The sequence below is a fragment of the Eleginops maclovinus genome, chromosome 12, assembly GCF_036324505.1.
Source record: "Eleginops maclovinus isolate JMC-PN-2008 ecotype Puerto Natales chromosome 12, JC_Emac_rtc_rv5, whole genome shotgun sequence".
Taxonomy (NCBI): Eukaryota; Metazoa; Chordata; class Actinopteri; order Perciformes; family Eleginopidae; genus Eleginops; species Eleginops maclovinus.
The window spans coordinates 124,107-139,011 of NC_086360.1; the positions used below are offsets into that span (position 1 = coordinate 124,107).

Below are 14,905 nucleotides of genomic sequence, written 5' to 3' on the forward strand. Positions count from 1 at the left end.
TGGCAGTGGTACGGCCACACTGTACCTTGCACTTGTTTAAAATAAAAACATGAATATATTAACCTGTGTATTATTTGAATAGCTTAGTATTGAATGTACAATAACAGTATCTATGTTTACACACTGCACTAGGCCCCGTTTAATATAAAACACAATTGTATGCCATATTAATAGTAGGGGGTCCCTGCTCCAACTCTCCATCAGTTTGGGGGTCCCTGGCCTGAAAAACGTTGAAGACCCCTGGTTTAGACAGCATTGCTCGCAACATGCCTCATCCTTGGTCAAGGGAAGCAGTGCTGCTTTTCCTTTGCTGAAAAGGAGTCTGCTTAGTCTCATTGGGTTAAACTGCAGTTAGCATGATCCACAAAACTTAATGACAACAGTTTTCATGGGGACATTTTCCCCAGAACAAAGTGATTTGTGTGATCCACTTCTTAACATGGCATTGTCACAATCTGACTGTTCCACTTAATCAATTCATCGCTGTTACTGCTTCCTTTCACGTTATACAGTCATTTGACACAGAGGAGTATTTGAACTCATTCTGATAATCTAAACTGCCCTGCCTACTAATATTGGTAACATGTTGTGGCAGTATAGTACCACTCTACATTACAAACACATCAAACTATAATCTTACGTGTGAGGTTCTAGAGACTTCTACCTTCTCTCCTATAGACGTTAGTGCATGTTTTTCATTCCTCCTTCAGAAATGCGCTGTGAAGTCTTGTTATAGTTGGTTATTTATAGTTGGACCTTTTGGCTGTTCTGTGTCTGTTCCTCTTGCCTTACAGGTACTAGATGCTGTCGAGCCAGTGATGAACAAAATTAGAGAGCAGAGTGTTTACCGAGCCAAATTCAGCTCCATCACTGACACTGACATCTGGAAGGCCATGGACTGCCTGGGAGAGCCCAACCGCAATGAAGCCCTGTCAGTGGACGCACGTCAGGAGCTAGATCTGCGCATTGGCTGTGCCTTCACCCGGTACACTGCTTTCCAACACACACATCTCACTGCTGCTGCCTGTAACACCCAACACAGCTGATGCATCGTTTTTATTTATACTCAAAGAAATAAGAGCAAATTGTGAGAAATATTTGTATATTTGTCACAATTTGCTCTTATTTCCAAAACAACTTCCCATCCCATTATGGGGTCAGGAAAATTCCATAACATAATCAAAGTGAACTTTATTGTCAATCTTTCAATCTGACAGAAAGTTTGAAATACCATAGTCCTGAGGTATAAAAAAGTCAAATAAAAATATACAAATATATATATAAAAATATGTATATACATACACACCTCTACACCCAAACTTATACTGTATATAAATTAGGGCTGTCACGATATCAGATTTTCACTCCACAAATAATTCAGGATAACGATATTATCGCGATATCTATGGAAAATCTTAACAAAATAATAATAATGCCATCAGTCAAATTCATAAGTTTATTGTGCATTTTGTGTTTAGTGTACAAAAATAACAACAAAACAGTTGTCGTCTTGGGATTTTGTATTTTGGAGCAACTGTTCTCATCAGTGCTTTAAACCCTGGCCTGATTTAGCAATGGCTTCATTCTGACATGCACTAGCCATGTCTGCTTTCCTTTTCTTATCCATTGGCTCAAACACGGTTAGCTGACCTGGATCCCTGGCTCTGTGTCGTTTCTTTGATGCTGCGGCTGCCTAACAAATAACCAGCGGAGAGAAAATACTGTTTAGTCCAACGCCATGATAACTAAGCTTTAACACAACTAAGACCGTAATGTAACATTTATCGTCTCTGGGCTAGCAAACTAACTGCAACTTACTCTCTGTACCGTGGCGAAGTCTGCAGGGTGATCAACGCGAAGGTGGGTGGACAGTTTGGTAGCATTGCCCCCTTTTGCGCTTACTGTTGCTTGGCACTTCTTGCAGACTGGCGTCTCTATCTCTAACACCCCTTTACGAAATCCCAAAAACTCCCACACTGGCGAGGCAACTATTTTTGGGTGCGTGAGTGTCTCGCTCTCTGTAATCTCCTCCGACATGGTTTTGTGCAACAGTAGTGACCACACAGCACAGCATAGTTGTAGTAGCTGCTAGCTAGCTAGTTCCCGCGTCTTCTTTTTTCTGTTTTATGGCGGGGTGGCACAGCCAGTGTTAAGGAGTGTTATCGCCACCTGCTGGTTGGAGTGTGAACCAGATAGTTACTGCCGTTGGATTATGTACGATAATATCATACGTGTGTACATATCGTCAATATTTCATTTTTTAAATATCACGGTTACTGTAAATAGCGGTATATTGTGACACCGCTAATATAAATACATAAATATATTCATAAATACTCACGAAAAGGCATAAATAAAAGAACAGTAGGTATATACAAAATAACACAAATACATGACATGACATCATCTCAAGCTATAGTTTTATGTAGTCTAAACTACAGATTAAAAGGAAATGATTATAGAAATGTAATCAGATAGTGATTCTGATATTTTGGGTGATCCATAGTTTTAGTTTAGATTTCATTCCAAGAGATGGATTATGATCGAAGGGAATATCAAAGTAATCTCTCCTTTGTTGGTTAAATATTTTTCAGGTTCCAGACCAAGTATTTCCAGGGTAAGTATGGCAATCTGGACTCCTCCTTGATTTCATTTGGACCATGCCAGACCCCAACACTGGGCTTCTGCGTGGAACGCCATGACAAGATCCAGTCCTTTAAACCAGAGACTTACTGGGTCCTTCAGGCAAAGGTAAAGTCCAGTTTTACCTGCGTCACACAGCAGCAACCATCTCATCCTTTTTCTGCTGTACTGACAGGCGTGCTGTGTTTCTGTCAGGTGTTCAAAGGGAAGGACAGCCCACTGACATTGGACTGGTACAGGGTCAGGGTCTTTGACAGGGACGTGGGTCAGATGTTCGTCAGCTTGGCTAAGACATCCCGGGTGGCTCAGGTAGGAGAAGTTAATTAATTATCTCAAGTCTTGTAAAAATATTATGTAAGCCTTTAAGAAGCTGAATGCGTGCAGTATCATCTGTCCTCATAGGATCAAAGGACAAATTGTATTTCTGTAGTCCCATCATTATGATTACTCTAAATATTTGATATCTACATTTGATTACATGTCATGCACACATTCCTTTGTGTCTGGAATGTCCGGAGTTGTCCTTCTTTTTCAAAGATTTTAGTTTGACCCTCTGTGCCTATCAGTCATGTGACTTCATAACACTATTTTAGAAACAATGAAAGTTGTATTGTGAACTTGGCATTAAGACATTTTAATAGTATATTGTAGAATCAGAGAAACTTCAACTGGCCCATCTTCACAAGATAATGTGCAGTGCTACACATGTTGGATTCTTCGAGGTCAGCCAGAATTGGAGCTGACCTTAGAGGACCCTGATCTGCGCTGTCTTACGCCCCTCTTCACACAGGTGGAGTCAGTGAGTAAGAAGGAGAAGGCCAAGCAGAGGCCCCAGGCCCTGAACACAGTGGAGATGTTGAGAGTGGGCAGCTCCTCCTTAGGTATGATCATTGGTGTCAATAGTTTTTTCCAAAAAAATGTGACTCTATGGCACTGAGGAGGATGACAAATGATTGTTTCGATTTTTGTCTTTTTTCAAAGAATAATGTAGAATATTAATCTTTCTTCAAAATAGTATGACTTTCTATCCAAAATCAGTGAAAAGGATAAAGTGGGGCTCTGTATTTGCAAGAATTTGGCATGACAATACATATCTTCAGACATGCGTTATTACGTAATATATGACTTTATATCGCAATACTCTAGTATGCAAGGCTGAATTTTCTTAAATGTAATATTAGGAAAACTTTCATAATACAAAGAAGACTGCACCATATTCAAAACATCTACTTCCTTTTTTAAACCTTTTCCTGCAATCGGTGATTTGCATTTGTCATAGTCCCAATATAAAATGATAGCACTACTTTGGGCGGGCAAATATGTTATTGAATCTTACGGAAATGATTCACAGAGTTACGCCTAATATGAAAACTATTAATTACAAATCATTCACGTTATAAAGAACTGATAAAGTATCTCAAAACATGTGTGGTGTTCAATATTAAGCTGTTTCCCTTGCACTTAAAATATAGGAGATGCCCTTTCAGTTTTATTTGCAATGAAAGGTAATGGACTAATGGGACAGTAAGAACTCGCATATGCCAGACTCTTGGGAAATTCCTGTTTAAATATTTTTTTAAAAACTTTCAGTATAAGAAACAACTGTCTTGAAATGTATTTACTATTTTGAATTGTGAATATGTGTAGCAATGAACTAGCATAGATTCCAGCAATCTAAAAGAGACTGACTCTCAGGAAGAGGAAATAAGCAGAGATCCAGTGGTGTGTGAGGAGAAGAGAAACTAATGTGATATTTTTGGATGTCTCAGGCATGGGTCCCCAGCATACTATGCAGATAGCAGAGCGTCTGTACACACAGGGCTACATCAGCTATCCCCGCACTGAGACCACCCACTACCCAGAGAACTTTGACCTGAAGGGCACGCTGAAGCAGCAGAGCAGCAATCCATACTGGGCAGAGGAGGTGAGCAGCACTGGGGACGCACACGTTCAGTCAAACAAAGACCTAGTTTGTGTTTGTATTCATAGGCAGGCAGTTAAAAGATTCAAAGGCTTTATCATCATATTCTCAGTAGCTACTGTAGGTCAATGAGAAGTCCCAAGCTCCTCCACCAATGCAACATAATAAATATAAGACATAAAAATTAAATATTGCAAGAGAATGTTGTGACTAAGCAATGCAGGAGTATATGTACATGTAAATAGAATATGATATACTGTATATACAAGAACAGAATGTAAAATGTTATATTGTACAGTAAAATACAAATACAGTGATAACTATATTGATGCATAAATTGTAAGATGCAAACGTGAATGCTTCTGCCAGAGCTCCCAGAGCTCAGGCATTTCTGCTCATATAATTATGCATGTCCAATTTTAGGCATCATATTCACGTTTCTAAAAACACGTTTTACCCCTCTGTCAGGTGAAGGCTCTGCTTTCTGCTGGATTAAACCGTCCCAGGAAAGGAAGTGATGCTGGAGACCACCCCCCCATCACCCCCATGCGTGCTGCCTCAGAAGGGGAGCTGGGTAAGTGAGCCTTGAATGTCAGTTGTGCATGTAAAATGACTGTTAAATATATTATTTTTTATTTAACAGTCATTTTTCAGCCAGTGTTGGCTCAGTGCTTTGCAAGCAGGATCTCCAAATGAGCAAAGTTTCCGGAGCTCCCTGTTCCCCCCCTGATTGAGTAACAGCCGATTAATTGAGAGTCCTAATTGTGGTTTGTCAGCGATGCTGCTCAGAGGAAACATAGAGGGGGTCCCTCCCTCGCCTCCATCAGCAGGCGTAGACCCCTCAGTATTATGTGTCATTATGTTCAGCCTCTAAACCAGCTTCTGTCTCTTCTGCTATCCCACAGGAAGTGATGGCTGGCGGCTGTATGATTATATCACACGGCATTTCATCGCCACTGTCAGTCAGGACTGCAAGTACCTCCAGACCACCATAGACTTTACCATTGGCACAGAGTCCTTTTCATGTAGTGGCAAGACTCTGATATCAGCAGGTAAGGTCAGCGGTTCACTCACTGTGTTCCTCCAGTACACATTTCTGCCTCCAAACAGCAGAAAGAATTTGCAGTAGTAGTCAGATCTTAGGTGTCTTTAAAAGGTTGTCACAGTTGACTTCTGAGTTCATTTATATATGAGTTGTTCTATAGTGAAGGGCTGAAGAGATTATATATTGCTTTATCATAGACTTTTTAGTATCACTGTAGTTATATTTAATTTGCATTTAAGTTACCTTAAAGTGGTTGATTGACATACAATCATTGACTGCAGAAATTGGGAGGTGGGCCAACTCCTCTTCAGTTTGAATTGACAAAGTTTGGCTTCATAGACTGTAAATAAAGGATTGGTGTGAAGTTTCTCTTTCTCATTTTAAACTTCATACCAATCAATCTGAAGCACTCTGATTTCTGAGGAGGTTTTGCTAGAGTGACTTCCTGTTTGCATAGTTGACTGATCCTGATTGGACAATGCCCAAGATGTCTGTTAGCAACCAATTAATGTACTCATGCCTTAACTGGTTAATATTTACCTCAGTGAAATTGTGAAATCTGATCTCTGGTTTAAACTGTTCTGTAGTTATTGGAAGGCAGATAAACTTGGAGATGGATTTCTGAACATGTGGTGGTACTGCTGATCTGCTCCCAGGTTACACAGCTGTGATGCCATGGCAGGGAATTCCTCTGGAGGAGGCCATGCCAGCCTGTGAGCGCGGGGACACTTTCACAGTAGACGAGATCAAGCTGGTGGAAAAGCAGACCAGCCCCCCCGACTACTTGACCGAGGCTGAACTCATCACCCTTATGGAGAAGCATGGCATTGGTATACCCAAGCACTTTGTGTTCAACATAATGGCTGTTCATATCTTTTAACTGAAATATTTGTAACCGTAAGTCTCAGTGTAAGTCACTGGGGTTTATACTTGAGCACTGCAGACACTCAAGAAAGGAAGTTAAAATAAGTCGGCATTAATCAATTGATTTGTTATGCTAATTCAGGGCTACACTAGCTACACATTTTTTTTAAAACATTTTTCTTACTCATAAAAACATGTTAGTGCACAAATATTGCTATAAAAAAACGAAATAAAGAATAGTAATTTAACTTCAATTAATGTAGCCACAAACTAAGCCAAGTGCATGTTCTCAAATACTGTCCTGAGGTACTTGTATTTAAGCTGACTACTTTCCTTCCAACCCCTTCTATACTTCAATTCCACTACATTTTAGAAGCCAATAATTGTACTTTTTACTCCACTACTTTTATCCGACAGCTTTAGTCATTTGATTCAGAGTATGAGCTAATACAAAATATAAATCAACTAATAAAATCATTGACACATAATTATCACAGAATGTATATCTAAGAAATATTGTCTCCTCGTACTCCGGGGTAACTGGATTCACATGGACAGCAAATCTAACTTTGGTGTTGTGGGGAAACCATCTGGGGGGCTCTGAAGCTGAGCGGTCGGAGGCTTTTTTCTGCTCACTGTTCCACAACTTAAGTGCGCATTGTCACTAGGGTTGGGTATCGGTTGGGTTTTATCCGATACCGGTGCCTACTCTGTATTTTTGAAACGGTTCCGGTGCCGAAACGGTTCTCGAACTGGTACTTAAAAAAACGAAAACGCACACACGTTGTCAAAAAACAATACCCTTTTATTTCCAGGGCCAAATTGAACATAGTATTAACTTAAATCTTTAAAGAATATAAATACAAGTAACATATAGTAATAAATAAACCAATATAGAGAGTCCCAGCCTGGGACTCTCTATATTTATTTACTTCTATTTGTCCGACACTGGCTGCTGCCGTTGAAGTGCTTGGCCTTTCGTCACGTAATTTATCAAACACGGTGCATTGATCGGCTTTTAAATAAACTCCATGCACCGTCAGATGTTTCATTAAATTAGAAGTGATACCTCCCTTGCATGCTATTGCTTTAAGACATGTGTTGCATGTCGCAGAATCTGCATCCTTAGATGTGAAATGAAGCCAAACCTTGGAGCGTTTTACTCTCGGCATCTTTATTGATCCTCTCACTCAGTTGTGATCAACAAGTGTGCTGAGTAGCGGCACTGACGTCAGGTTCAACAACCTCAAGTTGACGCTGGAACACCAGGGGGCGGTGTAAAAAAAAAGAAGTTTGGCACCGAAATGAGGCACCGAAATGTTCGTTCGTATTCGGTCTCGTTACTACCGTTTATGTCAGAACCGGTGCCCTATTGGCACCGCGTTTCGGTGCCCAACCCTAATTGTGACGCGCGTTAAAAGGAAGTTGAACTTGGAGTGCACTAATATTTAATGTATTTAAATGAATTACAGTTAATGAATGCATTACGCAATGAAAACGTTTTTTCAAAAGGAATCCATCAAATCAAAATCACATGGAGCTTTAGTCCGGTTACACCATCTCCATCAGCAGATGGCGCTTGCTTTGCTTTCATTTAGTTGTAGATGTTCTTTCTGGAGTATTAAAAATAAAGCCATGGTTTCTATAAGTAAGTATACACTTCTGCATAGTTCTGTTCCGGTTCCTGTTCACACAGACTTGTATAACTGAAGCAAGAGGAGTAAAAAAGAGATACAGACTGACATCCATTCCCATTCTGATCCCAGCACGGCTCTTTTACCAGCTTCTGAGCTATAGCGAGAATACCAGCACTGCATATTTTTATAGTAAGATCAATTATATGACGAAGCGTCTGAGCATTAATCACCCACATTTCTCCGTCAAGTGCAAATCTGCGTTGGAGTCATCATGTGAATGTGAAGGTTTACAGTCACTTCCTGCTGCTTACAACTAGCCCACACATCAGTAACTGGAGGTTTAAGGACTCCTCATCCCTTTTAGCCTTGTAAAGCTGAGGCTCCATTCTTGATTTCTGAATCAGCAGTTTGGAAACTGTCTCACCACTATATAACTTTTTCGCTCTGTACAAACTTCCAAAGAAGGGTATGGCTTCAGAAATTTGCGTTGGACTCTATATCATTGGTGGTATTGATATCTTCAGATGTTTTGCTGAGGTCTTATTCAGACTTCACGAGCAAAACAACACAAAGATTAAGAAAAGAGTGGCCAGTACCAACTCAAATCAATAATGAAGAGTTTTACAGATGTTGGCCTCTCTCCCCCCACTCCAGGGACCGATGCCAGCATTCCTGTCCACATCAACAACGTCTGCCAGAGGAACTATGTGACCGTAGAGAATGGACGCAAGTTGAAGCCAACCAACTTGGGCATTGTTCTCGTGCACGGCTACTACAAGACAGGTTATTTATTTTGATATGATCCTACATTGTGTGTGAGCATTGCTAAGTTGTCTCTGGGCACCTTTGCAGTTAGTCATCTAATCAACCCTGTGAAATAAGGTCAGAGAAAATGCTCAGATTTATTCAAATTAATGAGCCACATATCTGAATTTGTGAGTGGCTTTGATGGAATGCTATTAAAACATAAATGAGTGGCTGTTTGTGTGCAGATGCAGAACTGGTGCTGCCCACCATCCGCAGTGCTGTGGAGAAGATGCTGAACCTCATCTCTCTGGGGAAGGCCAACCACCAGCAGGTCCTGCAGCACACGCTGGATATCTTCAAGAGGAAGTTCCACTACTTTGTGGATTCTATTCCGAGTAAGTTCACCATTTCACAAACCCCTCCAATCCACTTTGTTGTAGTACTCAAGACTTTTTAAAGGTCTTGGTCTTGTCTTGTTCTTGGTTAAGGTGGTCTTCACTACAACACTACCGGTGTCAGTGCTAGTGATACCAGGCTTCAAAACGTGTACCATCATCCTCACTTAACTTTCCTGCTTTAAAAATGACTGTCAGTGGACTTCTCATCCTGTTTTATACCACATGTTTACCATACACTGCATGACGTATTTAAGGGATCAGGGACACAAGCTGAGCAAGCGTTAGCGGCAGCCAAACACAGACACTGATTTCAAATGAAACTGCCACCATTTTTTTTTTTTTTTAAATGACTGGTCTATTTGTTTTGCTAAAGGGAGACTACAGTGGATGTTTTGACTCCCATTTAGACAAGAAATCATGAAAATACTTGTCAGTCGCAGCCCTACTCATACCAAGATAGACATTTGTCAGAAGAATTTAATTTAAATCAGGGACACATTAAACACCTCATTGACAACAAAGTATTTCAGACCTCCATCCATCCATCCATCCATCCATCTTCTCCCGCTTTTCCGTCAGGGTCGCAGAGGTAACAGCTCCAGCAGAGAGCCCCAAACTTTCCTTTCCCTGACCACATCAACCAGCTCTGACTGGGGGATTCCAAGGCGCTCCCAGGCCAGCGAAGAGATATAATCCCTCCACCTGGTCCTAGGTCTACCCCTCGGTCTCTTCCCAGCTGGACGTGCCTGGAACACCTCCCTAGGGAGGCGCCCAGGTGGCATCCCCACTAGGTGCCCGAACCACCTCAACTGGCTCCTTTCAACACGAAGGAGCAGCGGTCCTACTCAGAGTCCCTCCCGGATGACTGAACTTCTCACCTTATCCCTAAGGGAGATGCCAGCCACCCTGCGGAGAAATCTCATTTCGGCCACTTGTATCCGCGATCTCGTTCTTTCGGTCATGACCCATCCTTCGTGACCATAGGTGAGGGTAGGAACGAAGATGGCCCGGTAGACAGAGAGCTTTGCCTTCTGGCTCAGCTCTCTTTTCGTCACAACGGTGCGGTAAAGCGACTGCAGTACCGCTCCCGCTGCTCCGATTCTCCGGCCCATCTCACGTTCCATTGTTCCCTCACTCGAGAACAAGACCCCGAGATACTTGAACTCCTTCACTTGGGGTAAGGCTTCATTCCCTACCTGGAGTGGACAGTCCATCGGTTTCCTGTTGAGAACTATGGACTCAGATTTGGAGGTGCTGATCCTCATCCCAGCCGCTTCACACTCGGCCGCGAACCGATCCAGTGAGTGCTGAAGATCACAGACCGATGAAGCCATTAGGACCACATCATCTGCAAAAAGCAGAGGTGCAATCCTTAGCCCACTGAACTGCAGACCCCCTCCCCCACGACTACGCCTCGAAATCCTGACCATGAATATCACAAACAGGATTGGTGACAAAGCGCAGCCCTGGCGGAGGCCAACCCTCACCGCAAATCGGTCCGACGTGCTACCGTGGACCCGGACACAGCTCTCGCTTTGAGAGTACAGAGATTGGATGGCCCCCTCACCCCATACTCCCGCAGAACCTCCCTGGGAACCCGGTCATACACCTTCTCCACGTATTTCAGACCTGTTCTCAAAAATCATGGTTTCTTAGTTTAAGTCTGTCCATTGAGTTGGCCGTTTGAACAGGTGTTGTAGTCTATTAATTCTATTAATCTATACTTTTCAATTCCTTTTATGTTTTAATCAATTAAAAAGAAATCGATTTAAAATCATATGTCAAGATATCGTGATACATAAATAGGTTTTCTATATTAAAAACCTTAAATTATTCAGAAAATCTAATGAAATTCTCTTAATGTAATCACTCTATTTGTGTGCATGCATTTATCATATTATATAGCTGGAAATATTTATTGAACTATAATTTCAATCAAAAATGTAAACTGGCATTGATGTTCTAAATATACTGAAAAAAATACTTTTTTCTTTTGTAAAGTAATAACCAGAGGAATATGTGTCAATAGGCTTAACCATGTCCAATGACCTATATCACGATAAAATTCAACATTTTATTTTCCATTTGAACACAGTGATTTTCAGGGAGTTGTGGGGGGGAAACTGATCTCAAACTGTTTGAGTGCAGCATCATGATATTACCAATGATGTGCAACATTTTATTTGCACATTTGAGAGGTGTAGGAAAAAGGGCTAAAGGTTTAGTTTTGGTCTGTTTGGTGTTTACAGGCATGGATGAGTTGATGGAGGTCTCTTTCTCCCCCATTGCTGCCTCCGGGAAGCCCCTGTCCCGCTGCGGGAAGTGCCATCGCTTCATGAAGTACATCCAGGTGAGCAGAAGATTCCCAGGGTACGGTGGAATTGTCCAAAAATCAGCTCCTATTATCCTCTCCTATCTACTATTCATTGACCTATGCGTGAAACGTCACAGGTTTAAGGAATAGGAGAATTCAAATGCACTTAGGAAAAGAGACTGCGGCTCTTTGAGAATCCGACTGCGCTTACACTATCCTACTTGTTTATGATGTAATTAATGTGTGCCTGCTGTGGGGGAACTACAGTTCTCTGTACAGGACTACTGAAAGACTCTAGAGACTGTGCAGAGTCTGATTATGCTTTCTGAACGTGGACAACATTCAAGATCTTTTTCCGACCACATTCCTTCCTGGAAGATGGTGTTTCCCCACTGTCCTTCCAGTTTTTAATAATGCGTTGGACAGTTCTTAACCCCATTTTAGTAGTTTCAGCAATCTCCTTAGATGTTTTCTCAGCTTGATGCATGCCAATAATTTGACCTTTCTGAAACAGATTAACATCTTTTCCACGACCACAGGATATGTCTTTCCACATAACTGTTTAACAAATGAGAAGCTACTCACTGCATCAGTTAGGGTTCAATAACTTGTTGCCAGCTGAAACATAATCACCCATGCACTAATTATCCAATGGGAGGCTCTTACCTATTTGCTTAGTGAAATCCAGCTGGTGACCTTTTTTTTGGCCGGGCAGTGTATAATCTTCATTATCAAGGTCCAAACATTAATCCACATGAATCCCAATACGTATAATTGTATGGACATTTTTTAAATATACAGATGTGACATACACAGTGACAACCTATCACTGTGTATGTCAACATTAAAACATGTTTAATGTATAAGAAACACCACACAGCTCAGTAAACACTGAAATGTGGACTTTATTTGATCATTTCAGTAAAACAAGTAACGTTCATTTTTCTCCTTTTGATTAATATAGTGCAGAACGTTCAAGACAAAGCACTTTAGCAAGTTAAGGCATATGTTTTAAATTGCTTAATAAGCACCATAACATTCATGAAACTCATTTCTCCGCCACGATCGGTTGTTTCCGTGAATGTTGTGTCAAGATAAAAGTTGCTGCCGCAAGGCATTGTGGGACAGCATTTTCTCCTTTCCTTTCCTAAAGGAAGGTCCAGTGTTTTCTAAGCTAAAGGAGGTTATAAAGGAAGTTTCAGAGCTCCTTTCCTATCATCTAGAGAGTTCCAACAGCTCTTATCATGGCTGCCACTGAGGTACTTCCGGGTCATTTTACTACCTTCCTAAGATAAACTGACGATTCCACTGCAACCCCAGTGCTCTGTCATCTGAAGAAAGCATGATTGAAGATTTCATCAACAGAAAACATCCATCTTTTTAAAATGCACAAAGTGTGGCTTAAAGAAAATCATCATATTTCAAGGAATTGTTTTTATTACAATATTCTTGACGGTTGGACGAAATACTTGAAAGTATTCAATTATTTTATATTCTGAATGCAAGAACATAAGTGTTTTGGTTTTACACTTTAGCATAAACGTAACAGTTTGCCTACAAATATTCGAAAATTAAGTAAAAATCCTCTCTTTAGTTTGTGAACAGAAGGAACTTATAAACAGAACAAAAAAGTAAAAAGATTTAAATGAATATGTAAATTTGCTGCCATATATTAAAACGTTACCTTTGAGTCTTTTACCCCTAAAAATATAAATGTATGTTTATTATTATTTCTCCTCTACTCTTTCTGCTGTAACTTTTGTTACTCAGCATTGATACAGGTCAGATGATTTTAATTTATTTAAATGTTAGCTTTATTTAACCAGGATAGGATCTCATTGAGATTAAAAATCTCTTTTCGAGAGAGTCCTGGATAGGTAGCAGCACAGCTACAGACAATTTTAAGAAACACAGTCACAACACAATCATAGCACAAGTTTAGCAAAGCACTCACAGACACAGTGGCCTGCTTTAGAGTCATTGAGAGTCTCTTTGAGTCTGTTTAAAGAAACCAGCTCTGAGTTTCTGCTCATTCTGCAGCTGGTCCCAACCCAAAGGAGCAGCGTAACTAAACGCCCTCTTGCTGAGTTCAGTATGGACTTTTGGTACAGTTAAAAGAAACAAGTCCTCGGAGCATGGCCAATAAGATCCTGTGAGTTTTCGGTTCATGTAGATCCTTAGCTTAGAATTATTGTTGGCTGAGCTCTGGCCTTCAAAGTTCAGCTTCAAAAGTCTAATGCTGATATGCTCCCTTTATCACCACTTCCCCCTCATAACTGGACCATTTCATTCAAAATTCAAAAATTCATGAATTAATCATGAGGCTGCAGATCGTTTGTCTCTGAATATATGCGGGTTGTGTGTGCATGTTAAGTGGTGTGTTGAAAAGCACAAGGTAACCCTTTTAATGAACCTTGGGAGCTACGCAGGAAGCTCACATGTTCAGATGGCTCCATGTACTCGGAGGATTTACATCTGCTCTCTCACTAACTTCTTCCAGTGTCAGTTGTGAAAGAAAACGAATCAAAGTCAACTTTATTTTCAAACTTTCATTGTTTGTGTCAACAAAGAGATCGAAATACTTTCCCACAATCCAGAGGTATAAAAAAGTTAAAAGAAAAAAAAAAATACATGGATAGAAATATGTATATACATACAAACCTGTACACCAAATCAATGTAGTTGTTTGACCTTTTTGTCTTCAAATAAATAAAAGATGTTGGTGTCAGTCCATTCTCCTTGTGAATGTGAAGAATTCCCATAGATAAAATCAATTGTAAAAAAATGATATCTGGATTAATTGCATCACCTTTAAATTATCTATATTAATCCTGAAGTTCTATTTTTGTCTGGTTTTTGTTTTTGAATAATATTCATCATCAGACCAAAACCTTCTGGAATACAAGCAGTGATAAAACAAACAACAAATAGTTTTTAAGAGTGCAATAATATTTAATATCAATTTTAAATCTTTTTTTGCATGACTCATTGTTAAAATGTAAAACCTCTTTATTTTCATCCTCGAGAAGAATGTGGTTTCGAACTAGCCTCCTTTCTATCCAATTGATTCCTTCATAAAGTGAAGCCCAGACAAATCTCTAGTGAGGGAAGTGTGGTTCACTTTTCTAATGTCTTCATTTGAGCATTTATTCTTGACAACGTCAGCTTCACAAAGGAATATATTGCTATTTAACAGATTGATCACTGACACCTCAGGATCTGATCATCAAAGAACTGGAAGCATCCAAAACCACCGCTTCTGCTGCTGGTGTATCTGAGAGGAATTCATTATATCCTAGTAATGGTCCATCAGCGTTAAGATGTTGTTTAACCAAT

At 40.4% G+C, this 14,905-nt stretch overlaps 1 protein-coding gene across 4 annotated transcripts in view; it reads left to right on the forward strand.

The window, feature by feature from the left end:
• Positions 1-14,905, forward strand: part of top3b (DNA topoisomerase III beta) — a 32,894-nt gene that overhangs the window by 14,067 nt on the left and 3,922 nt on the right. For all 4 annotated transcript variants that reach the window (XR_010166994.1, XR_010166995.1, XR_010166996.1 and 1 more), the window contains exons 5-15: positions 795-985; positions 2,595-2,751; positions 2,839-2,952; positions 3,434-3,524; positions 4,413-4,567; positions 5,033-5,138; positions 5,470-5,616; positions 6,266-6,439; positions 8,765-8,893; positions 9,103-9,252; positions 11,505-11,605. Coding sequence is in view for 1 of the 4 variants with exons in the window: in XM_063897769.1 (XP_063753839.1) it covers positions 795-985; positions 2,595-2,751; positions 2,839-2,952; positions 3,434-3,524; positions 4,413-4,567; positions 5,033-5,138; positions 5,470-5,616; positions 6,266-6,439; positions 8,765-8,893; positions 9,103-9,252; positions 11,505-11,605 (1,515 nt within the window). In the remaining 3 variants the exon portion in view is untranslated. The remainder of the gene's footprint in view (positions 1-794; positions 986-2,594; positions 2,752-2,838; positions 2,953-3,433; positions 3,525-4,412; positions 4,568-5,032; positions 5,139-5,469; positions 5,617-6,265; positions 6,440-8,764; positions 8,894-9,102; positions 9,253-11,504; positions 11,606-14,905) is intronic.